At 49.2% G+C, this 25,670-nt stretch overlaps 6 protein-coding genes across 6 annotated transcripts, besides 1 other annotated feature; 4 read left to right on the forward strand and 2 right to left on the reverse strand.

The window, feature by feature from the left end:
* Positions 1-25,670: part of a sequence feature (contig 1.105 755..277183(-1)) that runs on past both edges of the window.
* On the reverse strand, positions 633-3,852 carry ANIA_06138 (anaphase promoting complex subunit bimA). Its single transcript, XM_050611864.1, has 4 exons — positions 3,158-3,852; positions 2,897-3,070; positions 1,004-2,841; positions 633-951 (listed from the first exon to the last, which is right to left on the reverse strand). The coding sequence occupies exons 1-3, from the start codon at positions 3,492-3,494 to the stop codon at positions 1,424-1,426; spliced, it is 1,929 nt and encodes a 642-aa protein (XP_050466994.1). The 5' UTR covers positions 3,495-3,852; the 3' UTR covers positions 633-951; positions 1,004-1,423.
* On the reverse strand, positions 5,051-7,972 carry ANIA_06137 (uncharacterized protein). The gene is made up of 3 exons (XM_658649.2): positions 7,746-7,972; positions 6,970-7,686; positions 5,051-6,919 (listed from the first exon to the last, which is right to left on the reverse strand). The coding sequence occupies exons 1-3, from the start codon at positions 7,859-7,861 to the stop codon at positions 5,407-5,409; spliced, it is 2,346 nt and encodes a 781-aa protein (XP_663741.1). The 5' UTR covers positions 7,862-7,972; the 3' UTR covers positions 5,051-5,406.
* On the forward strand, positions 10,277-15,045 carry ANIA_06136 (E3 ubiquitin-protein ligase SSM4; the record flags this gene model as incomplete). Its single annotated transcript, XM_658648.1, has 2 exons — positions 10,277-13,460; positions 13,508-15,045. 2 exons carry the CDS (start codon positions 10,277-10,279, stop codon positions 15,043-15,045), a joined length of 4,722 nt encoding a protein of 1,573 aa, XP_663740.1.
* ANIA_06135 (DUF1932 domain-containing protein) lies at positions 16,286-16,765 on the forward strand (the record flags this gene model as incomplete). The annotated part of the gene is made up of 3 exons (XM_658647.1): positions 16,286-16,524; positions 16,560-16,610; positions 16,642-16,765. 3 exons carry the CDS (start codon positions 16,286-16,288, stop codon positions 16,763-16,765), a joined length of 414 nt encoding a protein of 137 aa, XP_663739.1.
* On the forward strand, positions 18,101-23,263 carry ANIA_06134 (uncharacterized protein; the record flags this gene model as incomplete). The annotated part of the gene is made up of 1 exon (XM_658646.1): positions 18,101-23,263. The coding sequence occupies one exon, from the start codon at positions 18,101-18,103 to the stop codon at positions 23,261-23,263; it is 5,163 nt and encodes a 1,720-aa protein (XP_663738.1).
* Positions 23,711-25,303, forward strand: ANIA_06133 (uncharacterized protein; the record flags this gene model as incomplete). The annotated part of the gene is made up of 1 exon (XM_658645.1): positions 23,711-25,303. One exon carries the CDS (start codon positions 23,711-23,713, stop codon positions 25,301-25,303), a length of 1,593 nt encoding a protein of 530 aa, XP_663737.1.

The raw sequence follows: 25,670 nt of genomic DNA on the forward strand, positions 1-25,670 counted from the left end.
AGACGGCGAAGACAAGGGAAAGATATTCCGATCCAATAATAGGTGATTTCAAAAGTCGTATTTGGTTATTGAGGTTGATTCAGGTCTTGAATCTTTTTGGTTAAAGTATTCAACCTTTCGGAAGCCCCAACATTATTCGGGCCTGAATCAAGACGGGCATGTTCACATGATATCGCTGACTAAGGATGGTGTGTCCGGCACCCTCTTGCCGCTTTTCTTTTACTGCTGTGACCCCCCAGTATGAAAACACGCTTAGAAGCAGACTGCTTTTTCTTCGGAATAGTATGATGGACAGGAAACGAATCAGAGTGGTAGCCTAAACGTTCCTCATCTTGCTTTACGATAAACGAGAAGGTTTATGTTTACCTCTCTAGTACAATTGATACCTAAAACACCAACGGATCTATATATTCCTGGCTTACTTCAAACTAATATCATCAACATGGCAACGCCTATGCTTTGTTTGTAATAATGTGCATAATAATAATCTAACTTGTGAGCCAAGCAGGGTAGACAGTCAACAGCCATAACTCTGCCGCCGGCCTTTCCTGACCAGCGTATATCCTGCTTGCAATGACAATGCCAACCCACGCTAATTTACAAAATGGAGACTGTCGAACCACTTGGAGAATGCCCGAGCTAACGCAATGCAAATTCATGCTTTAACCAATCCACCGGAAAACGCCCGTGTAATGCTGATGTCGCTGCTATAAATCCGACTCAGTGAAAAAAAAAATCCGTAAACCCTCTTGTATACATCAAAGTAGAGAGTATTCCAGCGCGGAGGGGTATCTGTCTGGGGACCAAGAGTAGAACAAGGTGATCAAGAGCAAAAGCAAGGAAGGGAACATATGATGGAAGTGAAGAAGTAGGACTGAATCACGCCATATCTTCTTCATCCTCTTCATCGTCGTCAAGGGCTTCCATTGCATCTTTGATGTACTGCGCCGCCTAAGTATCATTAGTAAAGCCCCAGTTGAATCACAGGTTTAAGTAGGGTTACCTTGGGATCAAGGTTTAATGCAGTTGTGAAGTGCTTAATGGCATTTCCCTTGTCACGAAGCATCTTATACAGTTTGCCCAGGAGGTAATGAACGTTTGCCTCATCCGGCGCCATGTCCTTCAGAACCTTCAGCTCCGTAAGCGCTGACTTGAGATCCTGCAATTTCATCAACGCACGGGCTTTTCGGAATCGAGCAAGAACAGAATGAGGCGCGAGGGTGCAGGCCCTGTTGTACTGGATCAACGCTGACTTCGGATTGTTCATCTTCTCTAAGACCAAGCCAATGCAGCATATTAAAACAGCATTAGAAGGATTAATCTTGGCCGCATTACGGAAGTGCTGTTCAGCAAAGTCAAGTTTGCCCATCTTATCGTAGACCGTTCCCAGCCCGTACCAGGCATTATAATGTCGACTGTCCGCCTAAAGGCCGCTTCTATAGGCATCCAATGCCTTGTCATATTCCTCGTTGGCAACATACTCATGGCCCTGTAGCGTGAACCCATACGCGAAATGAGGATCCAATTGAGTGGCACGCTTGAAGCACTTCAGAGCTTGATCGTGGTCCCGCTGGTGTGAGAACGAGTTACCGACAGCACACCAAGCTTCTGGTGATAAGCGATCGACATCCATTAACTCATGGGCCAGGTAAGCAAGTTCGACATCATTCTTCAAATGCCAAAGAACCGTCGAGTAGATCTCCATATCTTCTAACCGGGAAGGCGCCATGGCCTTCACCCGGACAAAGTATTTCTCGGCCTCTGTATACATTGCTTGCTCGTAGTAAGCTCGTCCAATTTGAGCAAGAACCCACGGTGTCTCCCGTTGGCCCTGGGATAGAGAGCTGAAAATCTGGATAGCATCGGAGCATTTGTACCGGCTGAGACAGAAATAGCCGGAGGCTATCTTGAAAAACAAGTCCAAAATCCAAGCCAAGGCTTCAACCGATTTGGTCCGCTCAGATATAGCGAGCTTAGACGATGCGTTCTGAGAGCCATTTGATGTTGAAGATGTTCCACGGTATTCTTTGCTGTCTCCGTCATGGATCTCCCCAGCGTGTCGTCGATTGTTGCCGCTAACAACACGGCCCACATTTGAGCTTGTTGTTGTGCGCGCCTTATTCCCCGTAGTTCTCACCTTTTTCACCTCCCGGCCCTCTTTCACTCCTAATGCCGTGCTAGATATTTTGTTCGTTGATGGCTTTATCTGGTTAAAGAGACGTACACTTCGCCGTTGCCCGACACCTTGGTCGGTTGAATGCGGTACCGACGGATGCGCAACTTGTCCAGAGACCGTTCGTTTCCGATCGCCTAACCTGTGACCCATGCCCGCGTCTCTCTCAGTATGACCTTCATCTGACTCGAATTTGGTTCGGGTCCTCGGTCGAATACCGGTTGGCCGCATCTTTGGCGGGGGATCCATCGGATGATCGCCGCCTATTGTTTGGATCGTTCGATTCTTCTTTGCAGGGGCTAGCGGCGGCTCAAAAACATCTGTGCCATTACCGTTGGTTACACGTGGATCATCAGATTCGCTACTTTGGCCACCAGGAGTCTCCATGCCTTCCCGCGGAAGATGCGGTCCTGTTCCTGAAGATGCCACACTAACTGTGCTTCCATTCAACTTTTCCCACAAAGCTGAGCTCCCGTGAGTAGAGGTCGAATCGCTGCGAGTCGTACCGGCAGTGAACGGGTCCAAGCTCGGATTTGGGTTAACTTGTGTCTGGAGTGGACCGTCCGGAGGTAGAACCTGGGATTCAACATCTTCGAGCGCAGCAGACGATACCATGCTGTACAATTCCGGGCTCATCTTATATATGTTTGAAACACGCAAATCAACACCTTGGCACATTTTAGTTTATGAAAGAGATTTTGCAATAGTGGCATGAAAGCTTACCAGTTTCGCACAGATTCAAGAATGCATCCCACATGAAGGGATTCAGCTTTAAAGCTGCAGCGTAACACTCCACAGCCTTGTTGTGTTCCTTGTGTGCCTGCCATAATTTTCCTTGCAAACATAAAACTGCCGCAGCATCCGGCAAGTGTTGTCGTCGCGTCTCACTGTGTTTATCTAACCGGTGAAGAGCACATCAGTATCAGCTTGGCTTGCCATTGCAGTAGACCACGTCCAACCACGACTAAAAATTGATTTGCTTACTCCAGTGGTTTCGCGAAGTCCATTGTCCCTTACTTCGCTCTAGCGCGTTAATACCGTCCGTATATTTCCCGAGGTCAAGACAAGCCTGCGCGTAGACGTAAGAACATCCAAGATGCGCACCCCTCGACCCAAAATGCTTGCTAGTTTCCCATGCTGCTTTCACCTGACCATTTTGTAGGTAACACAGAGCTAATAGGTACGAAGCTTCCGACGTCCGAGGTTCGTAGGCGTGTAAACGACCGGCAAGGAACAGCGCGTTCCGAGCAAGGTTGTTGTCAAGATGGTAATATATCAGCTGCCTTAGCTGGCTCGAAATATGTGATGTGGACGGAGTCATATTAGTCGAGGGAATCGAGGCCAATGCAGGGTATTGGATGCCGACGAAAATTAAAGTATTGATCGGATATCGAAGGGTAAGGAAATAATCGTCAGTCGAGAGGGAGCATCAGGCAGGATAAACCTAAGCTACCTCTTCCTCGTACGAAGTTAGAAATGGTGACAAAGGTAAAGGAAACAACTGTCGTCGTTTCTTTCAGTCCCAAATGGCCGAAAAAAGTGTATCTGTACCGCAAGATCTCAAAGAAGGGGAAGAAGCACGGAGTATAGTTAAAGAGAAAAACAACAAATATAGCAAGGGACCCTATAGTCTTTGTCGGAACCCTCGCCTTCCTCCTCACAAAATCTGGAGCACGTAGAGAGGGCGAGTGGTGAATGAGACGACTCGTGACGCCGCGCAGGCTAAACAAAGTCTTCGGCAAGCCCAAATTGCATGTCGTCAGGTTTGGGAAGTGCTAGAGAAGAGGGGTCGACTAAGAACTAGTGAACGTAGCGCTCTAGCTCGCTTTCGCTCAACTTGAAGCTGGAACTCGATGGTGTTTTTGCGTTTTATCTTTCGGGACCGGGTTCGTCTTCGTCCTGCATTTGGCGATTTGGCTCGTGGCTGGTGGAGGCGGACTTGCTGGCGGCGCGGGCGCTTGGCCGGTTGTGGAGGGCAACCGCTGGCACCTGCACTGGAACTGGTCTGTCGCACTACTTACTGTTGGCACTTGACGGCTTCCCAACTTAACAACCTCAACGTATTGACAATGAGATGATCAGTTAAAGGAGGATTTGGACACGAAGAATTATGCAGTTTACCATTTAATTGTTTCATCTATTACTCAATATTTCGCATACGGCACAGTTATCTGCAGGAGCGACAGCCCGCATCATCCTGATTACGCCTACATTCCTCCCAATAGATCCGCGATGGCTCAGGTACGTCTCTTTACTCTTCTATGTATCTTTCCCAACAATGGCTAAGAAATTTCAAGAAAGCTTCCAAAACCCTCGCGGCCCGGAATACCTCTGTCCTCCTCCGCACCCACCTAATTGCCCTTTGTCTGCACACTCTCTACCTTGCTCTCCATTTCACCTTCAACCGCCCCCGCGCGCTCAGACCGTACTGTTTCCTCGCCCTCCCGACTCTCGTCATCGAATTCTACCTCGACCGCATTGGCCGCCCAACCTATACCGCAGATGGCTCGCTTCGTTCTCCCGGCGAGGACCTAGGAGCGGCCGGTCTAACAGAATACATGTGGGATGTTCTCTACTGGACTTGGGGATGTATTGGTGCGGTTTGCATATTCGGCGATCGTGCTTGGTGGCTGTGGATTGTGGTGCCGCTGTACTCGGTTTGGCTGGCGTATAGTACGTTCACAGGGGTAAGGAGTGGTCTAACTGGGTTTGGTGCTGGGGCGGGTGATGTTGGAGAGGCGACGGGGGCGGAGAGTAAGAGACAGAAGAAGTTGGAGAAACGGGGTGGGCAAAAGATGCAATATCGGTAGCGGCTGGTCGAAAGTTCTTTTTCGACTTGGATAGCTGCTGTCTTAAGGATCGTGTAGACCAGAATTGGTAAAAGTGTGCACTATGGATATTGACTTATATATATCCCAACTCGAAGATAAGTATCTTTGCAATTCAATGAATGGGGATTGGCAGCATCCACCCAAATAAGATAGAAGAAGTAAGGAAACACTACGTCAAGCTAGCTGCGGCACAAGCGAAAAATTGCACAACACGCAGCCAAGGTAGAATTAATTGAACAATATTAACGATTGCAAAGCGAAACTCATCATAGCCATATAATTTTGTCATGATATCATGGGGAACTATGTGGGGAATAATCAGGATCCAAGAAAGCAAGACTGAAGCAATAGACAAGGAGTATAAAAGTATAAATTCATCCATGCGACCCCAAACCTCAGTGATTAGAGATTACCTTGCGCAGATTGATCTTCAGCAGCATTTGCAGGTTGTGTTGGTTCTTCTGAATCTTCAACCGAAGCCTGAGTATTTGGACTCGGTTGCGGGGTCTCGTAGATAGCATTGAGCCTCTTTAGGATTTTATCAGCAAATGCAGGGTCCGTATCGGCGAGTATGTGGGAGAGAAGATCTTCCATGGATTGCTTTCGTCGGATAGGTGCTTGACTTGGTGTAGGTTCTGTGTCGGGATTCTCGATTCCCAACGACTGGGATAGTGCCTCGGAAATTTTAGTTGCCTCAGCGTCAACAACTTCGTCATGATCTGCATTATCTAAGTCGGCAGCGGCTTTCTCAAGCAGCACTGCGGCGGCAGCAGCTCCAAAAGTGTTGTTAAATTCAGGAGCAGCTGCATGTTCAGGCTTTAGAGCTTCGCCGTCGAGTCCGTTGTCACCGTCGATGGACTCTTCAGAGAAAACCGTAAATTCCGACACAGAGTCCGAGTCATCTTCCTCACCTTCAAAAAGTTCTGACGACTCGCTATCCGTTTCGGTATCAGATTCAGCAACAGTGTAGTTTACCTCGGGCGGGTTCTCTTCGGCTTCAATGAAGTCCTGATCTTCTTCTTGCACCACTGGTATATCTTCGTCTTCGACGGCAGGCTTCGAGAGAGGCGGCGGAGGCTCCAGTCTGGTGTCAAAGTCATCACTGACTTCCCGGGCTGCGATCTTCCAGCGGCCGACTTCCTTCAATCTAGCGAGTTCCTTCGCTGCGGCTTCGGCAACATCCATTCCACGTGAAAGGATTCCGTCTGCGGCCTCTTTGACAGCCTCAATTCGTGCATGCTGCAGTCCAACCTCACGGAATTTGGCTTTCCAATCCTCGAATTCCTCCTTTAGAGAGTGATAATCCTCCCAATCTTTGTACGTGACGCCATCCATCAGGGCCCACCTCATGCCAATTTCTTGTAGTCCGAGATCCCGGACGTCATCGAGAACAGCAAGCGTAGAGTTGACTGCGACTGAAACCTTTCGAATAAGCTCTTCCTCAAATGAGACGTGCCACTCCCTAAGGGTGTGAGCTCGGTCTCTGATGATAACGGCAGAGTTTCGAACGCCCTTTAGTAGTTCCTCGACCGCGGTTTCTTCTTCCGCCGGAGCGTCAGTAGATGGCAGAGACTCAGTCAGCGCATTGATACGGCTCTTGATGGCGGCTGTCTGCTCTTCCACGACGGTTTCCAATGCCATTACAAGCTTCTCACCCTCGGATTGTGCTCCGTCCGCTAAGTAGGTATCGACAATTTCAACCACACGACTCTCGAGATTCTCGACGCCCTTCTCAGAGGCCGAAGCAAATCGTTCCTTCCAGGTTACAAGGTCAGACGAAATCTTATCGCGGATTTGCGCTGCCAGCTCTGAGGGTGAAAGTGAAGGAGTGGGCGTAGACTCAGGAACATAATTCGCAGTAGGCGATCGAGATTTCACTGAGCTGGAAGAGGAAACGGTAGAATACACCGCGGAACTACAGATTTGTTTAGTCAATCGAAGATGTATGCGCCATGCAACCCTTACCTTTCCACTTCGTCCGCAACGCCCCGCAAGCGATTTCCCTCCCGATAACTCGCGAGCCTCTGGCCAATTTTCACAAGCTGAGGCTCCACATTCTCCGAGTACAGGCTGTAAATCCTGGGCCATAGTGAGTGATTGACGAAATGAACCGTTAAATACCACGCATTGTGAGCGTGAGGCAAAATAGTCGTCGTCAAGATCTCCTGGCCCGACGTGTAGGTCTTTCCAATGTAAGGCTGATACTTTGCGGCAAACGGTAAAAAGTACCCGTCCACGGCTGTCCAGTACGCTCGGTGAACTTTATTGTAGTACGGAGACAGAATTGCCACGACATGATCCACATGCGGCGCCACTTGAGCTTCATACCAATCAGTTGCCTTACCCTTTGCAACCTGGACATGAGGGACAATATTCGCGTCCCATTGCTGCTGGCCATAAGCCTGAGCCCGATCCAGCGCTGGGGCACCATAAGTTTCGTAACCCTGTTTTGCAATGTTCGATGCCGGGGTGTAAACTTTCTCGTTGATTATACGGATATAGGGGCGCGCCGCGTCAACATAAGGCGCCGCGTGGGCGTTGTAGTGAGGAATAACGTGAGGCTCGACATAAGACCTGGCTACCAAGTATGGCTTGCAAATACGGGGCGAAGAGTCCGTCAATTCGGCTACGTTGGACGGGCAGCGGAAGAACGGCGTCAAGAGAAAGTACCAAATGGTGAGCCTATAATAAAATCAAGGGTCAACGGCGTATAACAACAAAAGCAGGCGCAATACTCTTACCGAACTAACAGCCCGACAGTCCATCGCACTCGACTTGTGCTCCTTGGTTTTGACCTTCCGGGGGTCACTACGACCCTGTCACTCGACTCCACTGCCTTGCCATTAGAAGACCCCATGGCTGATCTCTTTGAAGTCTCCGAGTCAGCGACAAGACTGACAGCGTTCCGGCTCCGCGTCGCGTGGTGAGTGCGGCTATTGAGGAACTAGTAACGAAGCACGACTGCTCGTTCATTGAAGACCTGAAAAGTACCGAGGTGCCGAAGAAGTCAGAGCTCGCAAAACTAAAACTGACGACGGATTTCACAAGCGATGCCTCAGGACGACGGCAGCACGCGACGGACTCAGTTCGGTCTTGGCGCTGGGTTAGCTTCAAGGTCTGGGCCCGTAATTCAGTAGAAAGGGCTTGGATTTGCTCAAGTTGTGCCGAGGCGAGCAGAAGTAATGGAATTAACTGGCAGTCGACGAGAATAAGTGCTTATGAGGGTCCTCGAGGTGATCCAACCTTATCAACACCTGTCGTCAATTTTCGGTGAGGTCATTGCGATGGAGTGGCGCAAGACACCGAGAAATAGCACTGCATATTTGATCCATCTAGCTTGTCCAGTAATCTCAATCTCTGCACTTCACTTGCATCTTGGCATAGCCAATCTCAAGTACAGATAGAGCAATCGTTGTTAGAGCACACTCTGCTAGCATCTATCGCAACTGATGACGACACGTGCATGAACTACTCCTAGTTTCCTGCCCAATACTTCTAGTGCTCATTAACGTTGCTGATAACTACAGTGTGTGATGCATGTGACTCCGTGACTCGAGGTCGAACATCATAGGTATTTTCGCGGCAAAACTCGTTTCCTTGTAGGTCTACTGGTCCTTTCAGCTGTCACATCTAGGCACACCTAAGGCATCATGATTGGCTCTTTTTCTGTCAGAAAACTCGGAACAATTTCACGATCTTGTCTTCGCTTATAGCACCAGAGACGGGACTCTGACTTCGGTACGCCCAACATCGGCCTCCATATGCGGTTCGAGACATAACTGCTGCGAAGAATAGAAAGCGAGGAGTTGCAGTATTGCAGGCGTCTGTACTGTGATGGAGTTATATTCTCTTCCGTGCGTTGAATGTTACCGCTAGTTACTTCGCAATCTGTTGACATAGTGATAGCTAGTTATTTCTACTCAGGACAATCTCATGAGCTATAGCTCCTCTCTAGATCCAGGCCTCGAGGGCAGTTCAGTGCTAATGTTGTCTAAGAATCAGTCACCACGCAATGAATGACTCGATTTCTCCACTCGAAAAGAAAAGATCTTGTTTCTCACAATCCTATGAAGGGAGCTAAGGGCACAGGAATAGTGGCAGTGCGGGAATGTTGGATCATAGCGTTCCTGACTTCCTGTCATTACAGTCGTCCTTGCGCTTCTTCTCTGGATAGCTCCAAGTATGTGAAGTAGATAAAGCGTGTCCTGCCATAAATGCCAGAGTACGAGCATCGAGAACTAGTAGGAACCGATTTTTGATGGTCAGTTCGTGTATTGTTCAACAATTTGCTTGCGTGATCAGCCTAATAACTAATCCTTCTTCTGTCATTCGAGCATAGAATAATCCCTGGTTGTTCAAAACCTAGGAGCATAGGCATTAGATTGATTCAAGATGAGAAGGTTCAAGAACTGTGATTGTACGCAACTATATTATTGGCGCTTAAGTGCAGCGTGCAGTGGAGGAGGTTATAGGGATATGACAAGCAGGAACTCGGTGTGGCTTGCATACTAATGAAAAGGGAGAACCTACGTCGAAGGGACGAATTAAGATAATGGCAGGAAACAGAATAAGCATGATGAGCTGGTAGAAGCGGCCATAGACATCGGAAATGACATATAGGGGAGCAGGGATACTCTGTATGGCGACCACTATAAAATGTTCTATATTTATTTCCCTCATTTCTTTTAAAAGAATAGCTTCAAAATAATATTAGGTTAAGAGACGTAAACCGTGCATCTTCCCATTGCGTTTTAGAATATCAATTTGGTATTCTGCAGATAAGTCTGCGCCGCATCATGGATGAAGAGCAACAGTCAGGCAGAAATGTCTTGCTAGGAGTCAGCTGCAGCAATAGTCAAATAAAGCCTTGGTTCAAGATGATTTCAGATTTGGATGTAAAAATGGCTGACTTGCGGGATGAGGGTGAGAACAAAGCACGAAGGAAATAGCTCACGTGACTGTCGTCTTAGGGACTGCGGGAGGTGTTGCTGAATCATCATTCATCTTCAAGCCGCCATTATCTATCATGATCCTCTTCATTCACAAAAGTTGCCACGAGTCGTTGTGACCAATACATTACTCGGCTTTATCAGAGCGCACCTATCCCAGATACCTGTAATTAGCGACTTTTCCCCCCATTAACCCCGCTCACTGCAACGCCTGCGCTTACGCCATCATCCGACCGAATCTCTTGTCTCCGAATCATGGTAACCGAGTAGCTGTCTGCTGCTGCTGCTGCTGAGGGCGACAACACTGATATCCTACGACGAGGATGGACTTTTCGGGCCGCCTCCGTTCCGAGCATCTGAGCTCCGCAAATAACCACGATATCATGAACGTTTCAGCATATGATACCTGGAAAGGAAAGGAGAGGGAGCTTGAAGAACCGGATACCTGTCGAATATGTCGTGGTGAGGGTACGGAACAGGACGAGCTATACTACCCCTGCAAATGTAGCGGTAGCATAAGGTTCGTCCATCAGCCTTGCCTGGTGCAATGGTTGGCCCATTCTCAAAAGAAGCACTGCGAACTCTGCAAAACTCCCTTCCATTTTACAAAGGTGTACGACCCGAATATGCCTGACAGTTTACCGACTCTTCTGTTCATTAAACAACTCTCGATACACTGCTTCCGCACTATTGTTACATGGTTGCGCTGGGTTCTGGTTGCGTTTGTCTGGCTTGGATGGTTGCCGTGGTCCATGAGAGCGATATGGAGGGCGCTGTTCTGGCTCGCCGATGGCCGTTGGTCGAGTGCTGATCCTACTCATCAAGGATATGATAGACACAATGTGACCGCTTCTCTTCATAATGCGACATTGGTGGCGAGCTCAGTAGTGGCTGAACCTAGCTCGGTTGCGGGACAACCCTCGCTCGAACCTACTTCGTCAATGATCGGTTTCTCCGCGAGTGAACCTATATTGCTCAACCTCATGAAAAAGGCTCTTTCTACACTTTTCTTTCCCGCGATGTCATCAAGTTTTGGCTCCACCGACTCCATAAACGTTACGGCAACCCCTCTCAAACGCCGACCCTCCTGGCTCTCTGATGTCAAGTTTCTGAATTCGCTGACCCCATCTCCCACCATCAACAACATTCTTATTGATACGTTAGAAGGCCAGCTTATTACACTCTTAGTTGTGGTCTCCTTCATTTTGATATTTCTTATTCGGGAGTGGGTCGTTCAGCAACAACCTCTCGACAACATTGCAGAAGGAGAGCGTGAAGCTGCCGATCAGCTAATTGCAAACAACCGTCCCCAAGTCGAGGCTCGTGATCCTGAACCCGAAGCCGAACATTTTGAAAATATACCAGAGGAAGAGATTCCACAAAACGGGCAGGGGGTTATTCGCCAAGAGGAACTTGCGGACGATAGGAATACCACATCTGAACAACCAGCAAGGGAGCCCTTGGACTTCGAAGCGCCTTTGAGTATACGTGACTTGCTTGCTGGAGTAGCTGGAGGTCCGGTGACGCCTCCTATACGGCACAATTCTGATGGAAACGATGGATTCATTCTAGATATTGCTAATTCTCAGCGAGGACCTCAGATCGACCAGCCCCAATATGGCATCAATATGGACTTATACAGGGATATCTATCGTCGCTCCAATGGCGATCTCGATGAAATGTCAAGAATTATCCGCGAAGAAGGTCGCTTCGAGGAACTTGTTCGGAATGTCACGACAAACAACAGACCTGAGCAGACAATTAATGGCTATCCTCGATTCATTGTATCTGATTCCACGAATATGAATGCAGAAACTGTGGATGACGCTCGTCTTGCGCCCCCACGGGTTTCCTTTAGTCCTCGCCTCCCACACCAGGGGGATGCCGATTCTGCTGACTCCAACATGCCTAACGCATACGCCTCTACCTGGCCATCTTCAAGTGCGCCGCTAAATCAAGATCAATCTCAACAAGCCTCAGCGTCCGCTATTTCCGATAGCGAAACTGAAGACAGCAGAACGGAGCCATCTTCCAGTAGTGGTTTGGTTGCGGACAACGGTGGTGGCGGAGCAGTGGCTAACTCTGAATTTGGCGAAGAATCACCGAATCCGTCAGCAACTTCGCAGGCTATGGCTGAACCCGAAACAAGTCTGACAAGAAGAGTTGTTGATTGGTTCTGGGCCGACCTTGACCCTGACGACCCTAACCAGGGGCACCAACCTGATGCTGAGGAGGATTTGATTGATGACCCTGCTGTCGAAGAGCATTTGGAGCACCCAGAAAATGATCGTAATGTAGAAGTTGATGCCATTCTACCCGGTATTGACCAGAACGATGTTGATGCGGTCGAAGAAGCCGATGATCTCGAAGGTATCCTGGAACTTATCGGCATGCAGGGTCCTATTTTCGGCTTATTGCAGAATGGCGTTTTCTGTGCGCTATTAATCTCTTTCACCGTGGCTGCTGGTATCTGGCTTCCATATCTTGCAGGGAAAATCGCGCTTGTCCTTCTAGCACACCCGATACAATTCGTCCTTGGTGTTCCCATGACGGCAGTCTCAGTTTTCGCGGACGTGGTTCTCGATACTCTTATTGGCAGCCTAGGATATATCATGTACTGGGTGAGCATGATCTGCAAGCTGGTTTTCAGCCCATTGGCTGCTATTGTCCCTCTCGGCGAGTGGACGAGACCCATCACCAGTGCCTCATTATCGCTCATCGATGCTAGCAGTCAGCGATTAGGCAGCGTGATCAATACGTTCTTTGTTTTCCATGAAGCTGATGTTCCCATGTTCTCTGTCCTCTCCCATTTGGCTTTAAAGATCCATGAAGCACGGATTGCGTCGCTATTTCGCCTGGCTTTCTTGCTAGGAAAGCTAATTCTCCACGACCTTCCATTGCACATGGGATCATTTAGCAAGGCATTCTTTCTCGGCCAAAATTCATCGACTCTTGGCAATCTTCTAGCTCTGGCTCGAGATCAAGTTAATGATGCCAGCCATGACATTTACACCAGATTCTTCATGCCTCCGTCAGCCTGGGTCAGTCCGAACGTTATTGGTCTCTCGGCAAATGATGGTGCGATCGACTACAGTTTAGCTGTTTGGGACACTAAGGACCGCACTATTGCCATTCTCATGGGCTACCTTCTCGCTTCTACCGTTGGTTTGGGCTATCTCAAAGTCGCCCGGTTCATCTCTGGCGCCGACCAAGGACAGCGAGTTGAGGGTATGGTGGCAGAAGGCCTTCATCAAGCTGGTGGCGTGATGAAGGTCATCCTCATAATCGGCATTGAGATGATAGTATTTCCGTTATATTGCGGTGCTCTCCTGGACGTTGCATTGCTGCCTCTTTTCGAGGGAGCTACCGTTGCTGCACGGGTCGAATTTACATCGGAATATCCCCTCACTTCTCTTTTCGTACACTGGTTCATTGGCACCTGTTACATGTTTCACTTTGCTCTCTTCGTCTCCATGTGCAGGAAGACTATGAGAAGTGGCGTTCTATGTAAGTCATCGTTCTTGGACAATGTAGCATGCACTAACTTTTTCTAGATTTCATCCGCGACCCTGATGACCCTACTTTCCACCCTGTTCGTGATGTTCTTGAGCGGAATATCACCACGCAGCTTCGCAAGATCGCCTTTAGCGCTCTTGTTTATGGTGCTCTCGTCATTATCTGCCTAGGTGGGGTAGTCTGGGGAATCTACTACGGTTTTGATGGTGTACTTCCCGCCCACTGGTCGTCTAAAGATCCTGTCCTCGAGTTTCCTATCGACCTATTATTCTATAATGTCGGAATCCCCCTTGTCCTCAAAGAACTAAAACCCTCGGACGGGCTGCACAGCTTATACAGATGGTGGTTTCGAAAGTGTGCCCGCTTCTTACGGCTTTCCGATTTCTTCTTTGGCGAGAGACACCCCGACGAAGAAGGCGTGAGCTCTCTGTCAGGGAACAACGCAAGCCCCGACCGTCCTGCGACTGATGAAGATGAGAAATCTGCTTTTACTAACAAAACCGAACCGCAGGGAAAACGCGATGGAAAGTTCGTCAGAGCTCCGGCTTCAGACCAGGTCCGCATTCCAAAAGGAAGCCCGGTATTTCTGGAAGTAACGGAAGCTAACGAGCGAGTTGATGGAAAGCCCGACAATGACCAAGGACTCCATGGTCGACTCAATAATCAATTCACTAAGGTTTACATCCCGCCTTTCTTTAGGACTAGGGTTGCAGCCTTCATTTTCTTCATCTGGGTGTTTGCGGCCGCGACTGGAGTGGGAACCACTATTGTCCCGCTCCTTATTGGGCGCAGGATCATGTCCTTTTACGTCCCAGGCCGGCCAGTAAATGATGTATACGCCCTATCGGTTGGCATGGGGTTTGCTTGCTTTGTCGCTTACTTCCTACTTTCCTGCCGAACTGGCTTCCGCCTGGTGAGAGGCCGCCTAGGCCCTTATTTGCGGTCTCCGGGTGAGGCGACTCGTGTGATGGCAAATGCTCTGACAAGCGGCTTGAGCATCCTCTACGTAATAGCCGCGTTTTTCATCTTTCTGCCGTCATTATTTGCTCTTGCGATAGAGCTTTACTTGCTGGTTCCGGTTTACACATATCTTGGCCACGAAAATGATCTTGTGGTCCACTTTGTCCAGGATTGGACGTTGGGCGTTCTCTATGTCCAAATGGCAGTGAAGCTGGCTTTGTGGCATACAAGATCTCGCCCAGCTGCCGTTCTCAGAGGTATTTTCCGCGACGGCTGGCTGAAACCGAATATCAAACTCGCAACTAGAGCTTTGCTCTTTCCCATGACCCTTCTTGCCCTGGTGGCAGTCACGCTACCACTGTGTCTCGGCTTTGCGTCGAATCTGATATTATTCTCTTTCCGTCCCGAATTGCAATCCAAGGTCTACCGCTATGCCTATCCTGTTACTTTGGCTATGGGGCTTCTGGCATGGTTCGCTTACCTGGTCTACCGTCAAGTCGAAGTATGGAAGGTGAGCATCCGAGATGAGTTCTTCCTGATTGGAGAGCGTCTGCACAATTTCCGCGAGAAGCGAGCACGGGAGGTTGGTGTTCCTCGGCGAGTGATTACTGGGTAAAATGGTCACTAATTCCTCATGTCTTTTTGGTTCTGTAACCATCCGCCCCTTATGACTTCTCTCTTTGCCTTTTTCGTGTACATTTAGGTAATTATTAGACAGCGATCAGATGGAATGATTCAGTTAAATACTCCTATCTTGAAACCTTTGCAGACGAAGCAGACCTTGGTTCTAAATATATAGCGTGCAATAATCAATGTTTTACTAGCTGTACCCTTCTAATTCGACTCATTTGAATAGCAGCAGCGATGGGCCGTGCTCACATCCTCAAGCCTTTTGATCATCGGCGATCGGGGACCGAAAGGCAGCCCTAATTGCCAAGAATGACTTGAGCAGTGCATCGTATTCACCATAACGCTTGGTTTAAAAACCAAGTAGTCATATTTCATGGTGCCGAATGCAACGTAAATATGCTTTGTATAGCATTAATGCTGAACCAAAGCTCGTCTATGGAAGATATATGACGCCATATAAGGGCGTATCGGTTGAAGTCGATTAGGACTACCACCCCGCGTCAACCCCGCATCGAGAGACAGATCAGCACTGCAGTAGATATCAAACTCGACATCTTCCTAAGCACAAATATCACAGTCAGGGGTGTGTTTCCAGCAACAATGGACGCTCATATTCCCAGGATTGGCATTCTGTTTATCGGCGAAATGGGTTTCGGAATTGCCCATCTCCTGATCAGCCATGGATACCGAGTTGCAACGTTCGCAGAAGATCGGAGGCAAGTTCTCATCCAGCTCAGTGATAGAGAACAACAAACCTAACAGTCAGTCAGTGAGCGCACACGGGATCGGGCACAATCAATCAACATTCAGCTATGTCCCTCCATCCAAGACCTCGTCTCGCTCTGTTCGGTTATCCTCTCAATCGTCCCCCCTAAGGAATCCTTCCTAACCGCGCAGCGTGTTTACGATAATACACCACCCTACCCCTCAAGGGACCAACCTCTCTACTATCTCGACCTCAACGCTACGGCACCAGAATTAGCCAGAGACACAAATAGCCTACTCAGCTCCAATCCAAACATCATTTACATAGACGGCGGGATAATCGGCGGGCCGCCGCGCCAGACCACGACTTCAACCTCAACAGAAGGCGGAAAACAATGGACACTCCCCTCGCTAGTAACATCCGGTCCTTCACTTCCTTCAACACCAGCATACGCACATCTGATTAAACCCTTAACGTCGAGCACATTTCTTCATCAATCGGCGCTGCCTCAGGGTTAAAGATGTGCTTCGCGAGTATGACCAAGGGCGTTTTCGCGCTGGCGATTCAGTCATTCGTCACAGCGGATTCGATGGGAGTCTTCCCGGAGCTGAAACATTTTATGGGAAAACATAACCCGGGAACACTGGAAATTGTGAACAAGGGAATTGTTGAGGTGCCGCCAAAGGCTTGGAGGTGGATTAATGAGATGCAGCAGATAGGAGCCATGATGAAAGATGAAGGGGGATTCTCGAGGGAGTTGTAAGTCGCCTACCAATTAATTTACCTTGTTGCAGACGAGGATTCAAGGGGATTAACCCGGTACTAACACATGGCTGTCTTATCATGTAGGTTCCGCGAAATCGGCGAGGTTTATAGAGTGATTGCAGAGGACACGGTGCTGGGTTCGGAGCAGATAGGACACAGAAAGCGAGGAACAACTGTTGAGGACGTAGTGGCTGCAGTGAGAGAGGGGATGGCGACGAAGGAGAAAGTGGAGTGATGCGGCCTTGGGTCACTTGGACGTTTGAATAGTAACTAATCTGGATGGGAATGGCTTCCAAGAATGTTAGACTACAAACTTTTTCTGCGGTAGGAGGATTCCTAGATCCAGCCTTGTTAAATTTGCGCTGACAAGGGTATCAATACGGTTCAGAAGCTAGGCTTCACAGGATCGGCCCTTGATTTCAGCAAATCGTCAAGATAGTCTCCCCTCAAGACCGCTAGACCTCTTCTGCTGTCTTTATTCCCCCTTCCTTCACTACCATCAACATCACTTTATTTCCTGACTCCGCACCACATCAATTGAATGTGAACTCAGAGGAGTCTCGTGGATGTCAAGAGTTGTCCAGAATAGTCGAGGCATAGATACGACTTCCGCGACGGAGACTCCTAGAAAAAGACAGGGATCCAAATGCCAGCAGAGTAGCTGAGTAACCGGTTAGCTTCTCGCCTTTCTCGAAGACATCGGTAGGCTATCTGTTTGCTGCAACTGGAGCTCAGCATAAGTTAATTGAAGTGTTTGAGCATAGCAATTTGACACTGTGGACATTACCTGCCGGACCCGGGCTGGGTGAAGCTATTTGTCTCGTCAAGCTTGTACTGGGGGTAATCGATGCAGAATATTCGGTTTCCTAAGCTGTATTGAATCTATGGCAATGACTGTTCTCAAAAACTCTGACAAAGGGAGAAAAAAATAGATGCTTACGGGCTTCCTCAGAGAAAAATGAAGAAAAGGCTGCAGATAAAACAGTCAGCTATATTCACCAGACACACGCTACCTGAAGGTGAGAATGATGGATGACATACAGTGTGTTCAAGCCTTCTCTCAACAAATACACACTACAAAGTAAGGTTGCTGTCAACCATTTGACTGGACATACTGAGATCCTGCTTCCCTGTCGCAGCCAGGAAATACGCTGCCGTTTTCCTTTCAGATCATCCAGAAAGCAAACCTTGATATGGGATAGATGAAAGTCTTTATATATCCCTATGCATTATCCCAAGGTCAGTAAAGTTTGGTTAGGGACTAGTAACTGAAAATTTGTGCTTATTCACCACAGCTCTGCACAGGCTTTATCTATCAATTGTACTGTACAAGTCCCTGACATATTGAACTAGATACGCTGCATGACTTGTGGCAGTTTTCTAGTAACTATGCTATGTGAATAGAAGTGTCTCTGCAGGCTTTGGCCCTGCTGGCTCGCTCACTCTGTATTTAATAGAAATATCTCGCCATCTCCTTTCAACCTGGCTCTTGTTCTTCTCACACTCGCCTCTCCACTACTTTTCATATACCGATTGTGCCCAAGCTCCCTTACATCTACTCTACACAACCATGTGGCTGCCTATGCTGTGGTATGCCTGTAGCTTGATAGCTTCTGCTGCTCACGCAGTGGCACAAGTTATCAGCCCAGACAATGCCGCAGCTGAATCAGTCTCTGCTTCTACAGTGATTACCTCCTATGTCCTTTCACCTGTTCTTATTACCTCTTATGTTCCCACTTCTGAGAGGTCGGATGGCTGGGCGGGTTTCTCTCCTAGTCTCACCTTTCCTGCTAGTACCGGTGGGGTCAGCACTTCTCTCTCGAGCTCTATTGTGTTAATTCCTTCTGTTTCCAATTCTCTTGGCCCCAGCTCTTCTGTTGCCGTTTCTCTTGGTCCCAACCTCTTGGTTTCTACTCTTTCTGTAATGGGCCCTGTGGTTCCCAGCTCTCTTGGTTTTCCGGGTTCGAGCATTCTTGTGTCCAGCTCTTCTGAGTCCATCCTTTCTGAGTCCAGTCCCTCTATTCCAAGAACTAGCACTGTTGCCATTTCCATCCCAAGCGCCAGCATCGTTCCAAGCACCAGCAGCAATGCCGTCCCGAGTACCGAGGGCTCTTCCAGTTCGAGCACCAATGCTGTTCCCAGTACTAGTACTGGAGAGATTTCAAGTGCTAACACCCTGGTCATTCCTAGCGGAAGCAGCAGTGTTACTCCCAGCAATAGCCCTGGTGTTATCTCCAGCACTAGCACCAGCAATGCTCCCGGTTCAGGCGCCGTCTTTAGTTCCAATACCAGCACAGCGTTAATCCCGACGAGCACTCCGTCAGTGACTCTCTCTCCAGTCGATCCTTCTGTGACTCTTGCGACAGGAATATCAACATCCACTACCTCCGTCCCAGACAGCACGTCTTCCAGTTCTGTCACCAGCACTACCAGGGTGCCCCAGTCTCCTCCAACCGATGTGCGTACGTCCACAACGCTAGTGGTCACAGTTACTGAGGAACCTCATATCACCGTTGCTAACCCCGTTACGATCACTACGGCTGACGATGCCGGACCTACCGTTGTCGACTTTCCAATCACTACAAATGACAGATCAAGAGATCCGCTTATTACAGCCGCACCGGTTTCTGAGACTACAATCGCGCCCCCTCTCCCGAGAACAGTACTCGCTTCCAGCATGTCTGGCATATCCGATGACTTTGCGTCCGTCTTACCGATCATCGACGCCTGGGTCGAAAAGCCGAGTCCTTCTCTCCAAACCCAGGCCGTCAAGGGAATCGATGGTGTAGAAGATGATATTGAGCACTTCATCAAAGTCCTAGGTGGGGAGCTGCCTCCCAGCTGCGACTCACTAAGAAAACGAGGTCTTATTGACGGAGCGCTAAATATAGCCAAGGACATTGCGGGTGCTGCTGGCGACGTCGCTGGCAAACTTTTGAGGCAATTGGGCTGTATCGGAAAGATAACAAGCCACCTCAAGGATGCAATTGAGAAGCAAGATATCGACGGTGTCAAGAAGATGATGCACGATTTGATTGCACCCGAGAATATAGCAGATACTCCTGTCCTTGATCCAACTAGCAAGCCTCCCGGCCCTGATAACAATGACGATGATAACCACAATGAGGATCGCAACGAACACCATTCTAATGACGACTTTGGTGATAAAGACAATGGGAACAATGCCGAGGATGATAGCGATGACACTGATGATGAGAGTGACGAGGATAATGGAAACTCTAGCACGTCAACCTCGCAGACCACCACGACGACATCTTGTACTTCTGAAGGAACCGTATACCATGTCACTGTCCTCTGTGAGCCGACCCCGGTCACTTTTGGTGACTCAACAACCTCAACAACGGCCTGCTATCCAACGACCACCATTACGACCAGTGGATGCTCGGTTACTGCGACTACAACCACTGTCACCAGCACGCCGACTTCGCTTGAACTGTGTATGCCAGGCACTTGTGGAAGTGCATGTTCTTATGGACATGGAGGGTGGATGACTCTTTCGACGCTTGACTGCGTCAAGGTCCCAACAGTCGCAGTGTCTGCGTTGCCTACCGAGAGCCAGATATCCCATCGGAGAGTCCCCCCAGTGATCCCTCCAGCTATCCACCGTCGTGCGTTCAGCTTTGTAAAACGTGATGATGACAATGACTTCATAGATGAAGATGGTCCCAATGATGATGTTGAGCCAGTTGATTATGATGATGATGAACCCATGGACAATAATGACTTTTTCGACGATGATGAACCTCTCGCAGAACAGGTGCCCAGCGATCTACCAGCCATTGGTGAAATGCAGCATGAAGATTTGTACCGAGTCTACAAATTCCTCACGGCAAATGATAAATGGACCGTGGTCATGGATGACACTGCTGTAAGCGGAGAGTGGTGGCCATATGAGCCGTATGGCGAGAAGCCTGCAAGGATAGCCATCGGCATGCCAGGGCTCTATGGATGCACCGCGATATTCATTGTGTCGAATAAAGGAGTGTACACTGCGCACTTCTGGGAGTGGCCCGTCTTTTGGAGCGACCAGCAGGGATTACAGGAGACAACCGATGAACACTTTAAGAAGTACACCGTCGACGCGCTCTTACAGGGCGGAAATGAGTTTCCTGATGTACAAATCACGCTCCCAGACTTGATGGGAACGGACGAACGTCCTGGGCCTCTTCACCCTTTCAATCTACCCAAGGTCTATGTGATTACACCTTGGTCTGAGGAAGGTTCCGCGCTTGTCCAATATCCAGAGCGAACTCATTGGCTAGGTAGCCAGATCACTGCGTTCTTATACCAAATTTATGAAGGGGAAGTTCCAGATGGAGCAAACTACGAAGTTTACGGTTACCTCCGTACCTCTAAATATTCGATCTACAGCGATGATGATCATATTGGCAAAGTCCTCCTAGATGCCTCACCATATTACCGATTTGACGTACCAGACCTCCAACGCTATCATAGAGTCGGTCGATATCGCCTGTGGGTAATGGGCGTTTCTGTTAAGGATGCTTTATTCTACGCTGAATGGAACTCTCTTCGTCCCACTATTGACCAAGTGCAACGACGGGATGTCCCACTCGATAACCATCGATTATGCCCGATTCCCATACCCTCTCTGACGTCGTCTCCAATACCTACCCCGGCTCCTACGCAGTTGTGTGAGCCTGGAGATTGCGGCGATGTGTGTTCAGCTGGAGGAGGAGCCTGGGTAACTCTCTCGCCAGTTGACTGTGGGAATATCCCCACGACTACAGTGACTGCCCTGCCCACCGAGAGCCAAACTTACAACTCTGTGATCGATTTGAGCATTCGCCGACGAGAATACGAGCTGCTCAGACGTGAGGATGACAACGTCAAACCTCTTCCAAACACGCAGCAAGAACACCTGATCGATATATACAGGAGACTGACGAGCGAGACAGCATGGTTCAATTTCCCTAGAGTATCAACGGCTGGGATGTGGTTCGCGTTCCCCGAAAAGGCAAGTACAGTCCTGGGCATCAAAGGATTATACGGATGTACCTCGGTGATCATCGTCTCGAGTAAGGGCGTGTACATTTCACACATCTGGGAGAAGCCCACCTTTATAAATCGTGATGAGGAGGGTCGGATCTACGAGACTGACGAAGAGTATTTCAAGAAGTACTCATTCGACGCTCTCACTCAGGGCGGGGAAGAGTTTGATAATGTTGAGCCCATCTCAAGCTTGGTTGGAACATTAGCAAATCCTGGACCTCTACACCCGAAGAATACACCTCGAGTCTTCGTGGTTACACATACAACTGAAGATGGGAAACGCCTGGAGTACGAATACCGAGTCTCATTGCTAGCGGAGCTTTTCACTGCGTTCCTTTATCAAAGCTCTGCATGGGGAATTCCACAGGGAGCAGATGGCCAGACTGTTGGTTATCAGCCTGGTCCTCGCGATTTGGCCGAAGGTGACAATGCACATTGGGGCAAAGTGATCCTAGAAGTCTCACCAATAGATCATGTTCTACAAGCAGGGAACCAGCACGTTGCAGTCGGTCGTTATCGGTTGTGGGTAAGCGGAACGAGGGTTGACGATACTGAATTCTGGACGTTTCCCCATGTTCCTGCTCAAGTTCAACAACGAGATGTTAGTTACAACGAAGTATGCCCAATGATTACGTCCTCTTCGACTGCGTCCCCGAATCCAAGCACGTTCATCACAACTACCAGTGTTAGACCAGTCAATCCACCAGGACAGCCGCCAGGCTTTACCCTTCCGACTTACGTGCCGCCAAAGCCCACTAATAATGCAGAGGGGACACTCTCAGCCAATATGGATCTCGTCAGCGAACGAATATGTTTCGAGGAAGACGACTTCGTCCCCGCCAAGCTAGACCAGGCGAATGTTGAGGACGTTGCTGAGCTATGCCGTGACGGGCAGGGACCCATCAACGACAATACGATGCTCGGACCCGACGACGAACGTATTGAATATTCATTAGCATCTGGGAACTCTCCCCATGAAGAGCCATGGTACGTTGTTGATGTCGAATGGGTAAAAGGCTGCGAGGGGCCAGCGCAAAACGTCCACCATCCAATGGTCGGTCGTAATTGCCACCAGCTCATTGTCGACAATTTCTCAATGAAAAACTGCAAGACGAAATACGGCTACGGTGGCTCTATTGTAATTGGTTGTTTACGCTATACCTCCCAGCTGCGTGGTGGTGGAATCAAAGGTGTCCAAGTATCACGACCTGAAGACCTGGACTCGTCTGGCTCTTCCTCTTCTACTGAAAGCGGAGCAGCAGAGCCCCTTCCAAGCGCAAAAAGCCTCGTCAAAGAGACTGTCTGTCTGCTTGATAGCGATCCCATTAACATCAAAAATGACTCTCTGGTCGACGAGCTTATCGAAAAGTGCGAGGGAGACGGAATCAGCAAACATGACATGTCTCTCGGGCCAAGTGACAAGATCGAGTGGATAGTTGGTGGTCTTCCCAAATCGACAGAGATCTACTATTCCATCGTCTCCTGGGAAAAGGGTTGCGAGGGCCCGAATCAAAATCCGGTAACCCCAATGGTGGGTCTTACCTGCAAGGATATAACAAAGAAGCACTTTGAATTGGGTTGCATTAGACCCGGTAATGTTGGTGTTGGTGGCACAACTGTTGTTGGGTGCTTGCGTTATCAATCATACATGGGAGGTTACCCTCTGGGGGAACTCCATGAGGGAGCGATGCCGGAGGCCTAGATAAGATCTAAACACATATGCAGTTTACATAACTCAACCTCCTAATTCTACCTCAGACTTCTCATCCTTTCAGCCGTAGGTCAAACTCGCCATGTAGGGCAATCAAGTGGGAAGTCGAGATTGCACCATACGTTCTACAGATGGGTTGCAACCATATATAGTTCGACGAATATTGCAAAAAACAAAACTCAAGCCAGGTACGCATAGAGATGTGCTGTGTCGGAGATTCTCCGTCATGTTGATCAGCCGAGCGCTTTTAGTAGCCGAGAGAAGTTACATGCCACAGAAACAACTTCGACGACTTCTCCATCTTGCACAGACCTAGGCTTGCACTATCTTGTAGCTCTATTCTGTCATCCACTGCCTCCAGATACCTGTTCTGTGCATTTTTGCTCTCCGCCCTAAGCTCCAATATTTGACCTCAGAACTGAATACGATCCCCTAATGATGTCTTCCAACCCGGAAATTGATGTCCTAGTAATCGGCAGCGGCAATGCGGGCCTCTGTTCCGCGATCTCAGCAGCCGAATCTGGAGCAGGTCGAGTCCTTCTTATCGACTCCTGCCCCGAGCACTGGGCAGGAGGAAACTCCTACTTTACAGCTGGAGCTTTCAGAACTGTCCATGCCGGCCTAACTGACATCCTTCCGCTCGTGGACAATGTCGACCAGGAGAAAGCATCTAAAACCGACGTTGAGCCGTACACACCGGCAGATTTCTTGGGTGACATTACGCGGATTTGTGTCGGACGGTCAGATCCCCATCTCTCAAAAACGCTTGTGGGGGATAGCAACGATGCGGTCAAGTGGCTAGCAGAGCATGGAGTGCGCTTCCAGTTGAGTTTTAATCGCCAGGCGTACGAGATTGATGGGCGGTTCAGATTCTGGGGCGGGATGTGTTTGAAGACGCAGAATGGGGGGAAGGGTCTAATTGAGGATGAACGACACGCGGCCGAGAAGCTAGGCGTTGAAATTTTGTTCAACACAGCAGCGAAACGGCTTATTCTTGATCCCTCTACTGGTGGTATCCGCTCTGTGATTGTGCAAAATACTTCTACCTCTATATCTTCTGGCTCCACTCCTGGATTGGAGCTCGGCGAACGAGAAATCTTTACCAAATCTGTCATCCTCGCCGCTGGCGGCTTCGAAGCGAACCCCCGGATGAGGGCACAGTTTCTCGGTCCCGGCTGGGATTTTGCACATGTCCGCGGCACACCGTACAACAACGGCGTATGTCTCGAGATGGCCATCCGCGATGCATCCGCAAAGCAAGCGGGGAATTGGTCCGGGTGTCACTCTGTCGCATGGGATGCGAATGCACCAGCTGACTCCGGGGACCGGGAAATCTCGAACGAATTTACGAAATCGGGGTATCCGTTGGGACTTATGATTAATGCCGAGGGAAAGCGATTTGTTGATGAGGGCGTCGACATGAGGAACTATACATATGCGGTATTTGGGAAGGCGATTCTGGCACAGCCGGGCCATGTTGCGTTTCAGGTATGGGACGCCGATATGGTGCCTTGGTTACGAGCGGAGGAGTACCGGGAGGAGATTGTCGAGAGGATTACAGGGGATACATTGGAAGAGCTGGCTGATCAATGTGCTAAGCGTGGATTACGAAATCCAAACCAGTTTTTGGATACAATTAGGGAGTATAATAAGGCTGTTGCGGCTTTTCGAGATGAGAATCCGAACCACAAGTGGGACCCAGCCATCAAGGATGGTCTATCTACGCAGTCAAGCCGTAGGAAGCTGGCCCTGCCAAAGTCGAACTGGGCCACGCCGCTTACGCGGGGGCCGTATCTTGCTGTTAAAGTGACCTGCGGTGTGACCTTTACTTTTGGCGGGTTAGCTGTCGACTATGAAACTGGCGGTGTCATCTCATCGGCTACAGATTCACCGGTGCCTGGGTTGTACTGTGCCGGTGAGATGTTGGGTGGGCTGTTTTGGGATAATTATCCTGGGGGAAGTGGTCTTACGTCCGGGGCCGTTTTTGGTCGAAGGGCCGGACGTGCAGCAGCAGCACACGCTCGTAAATAGAATTGCTTGAGACGACGCAGCATTCTCAATTCGGCTTGGTCGAAACGTCACCCACCTACGCTAGGCTGATAGATTTCTCGTCGGCGGATCTAGCGGACCAAAAACCTCGTGCGGACCAGGCATCTGCATTTGCTTCTAGTCCCCGACTAGAGTAGGGTTCCTATACGCAATTCAAATGTAGTATCTGGACTATAAGTCTAATCCATATATTACTCTGTTCTTCACTAGGTTCCAACCTGTAAGAGTCGTTAGTCAAGGAGATACGGAAATGTGCCCTCAACTTCCTTGCTTCCAGGCCCCAGTTTACCAACGCGGGCGATTTCGATACCTAGGTCAAACCTTGAAACTCTTCTAGTCCATTGTTCAA

This window comes from Aspergillus nidulans, chromosome I (genome assembly GCF_000011425.1).
Source record: "Aspergillus nidulans FGSC A4 chromosome I".
NCBI lineage: Eukaryota > Fungi > Ascomycota > Eurotiomycetes > Eurotiales > Aspergillaceae > Aspergillus > Aspergillus nidulans.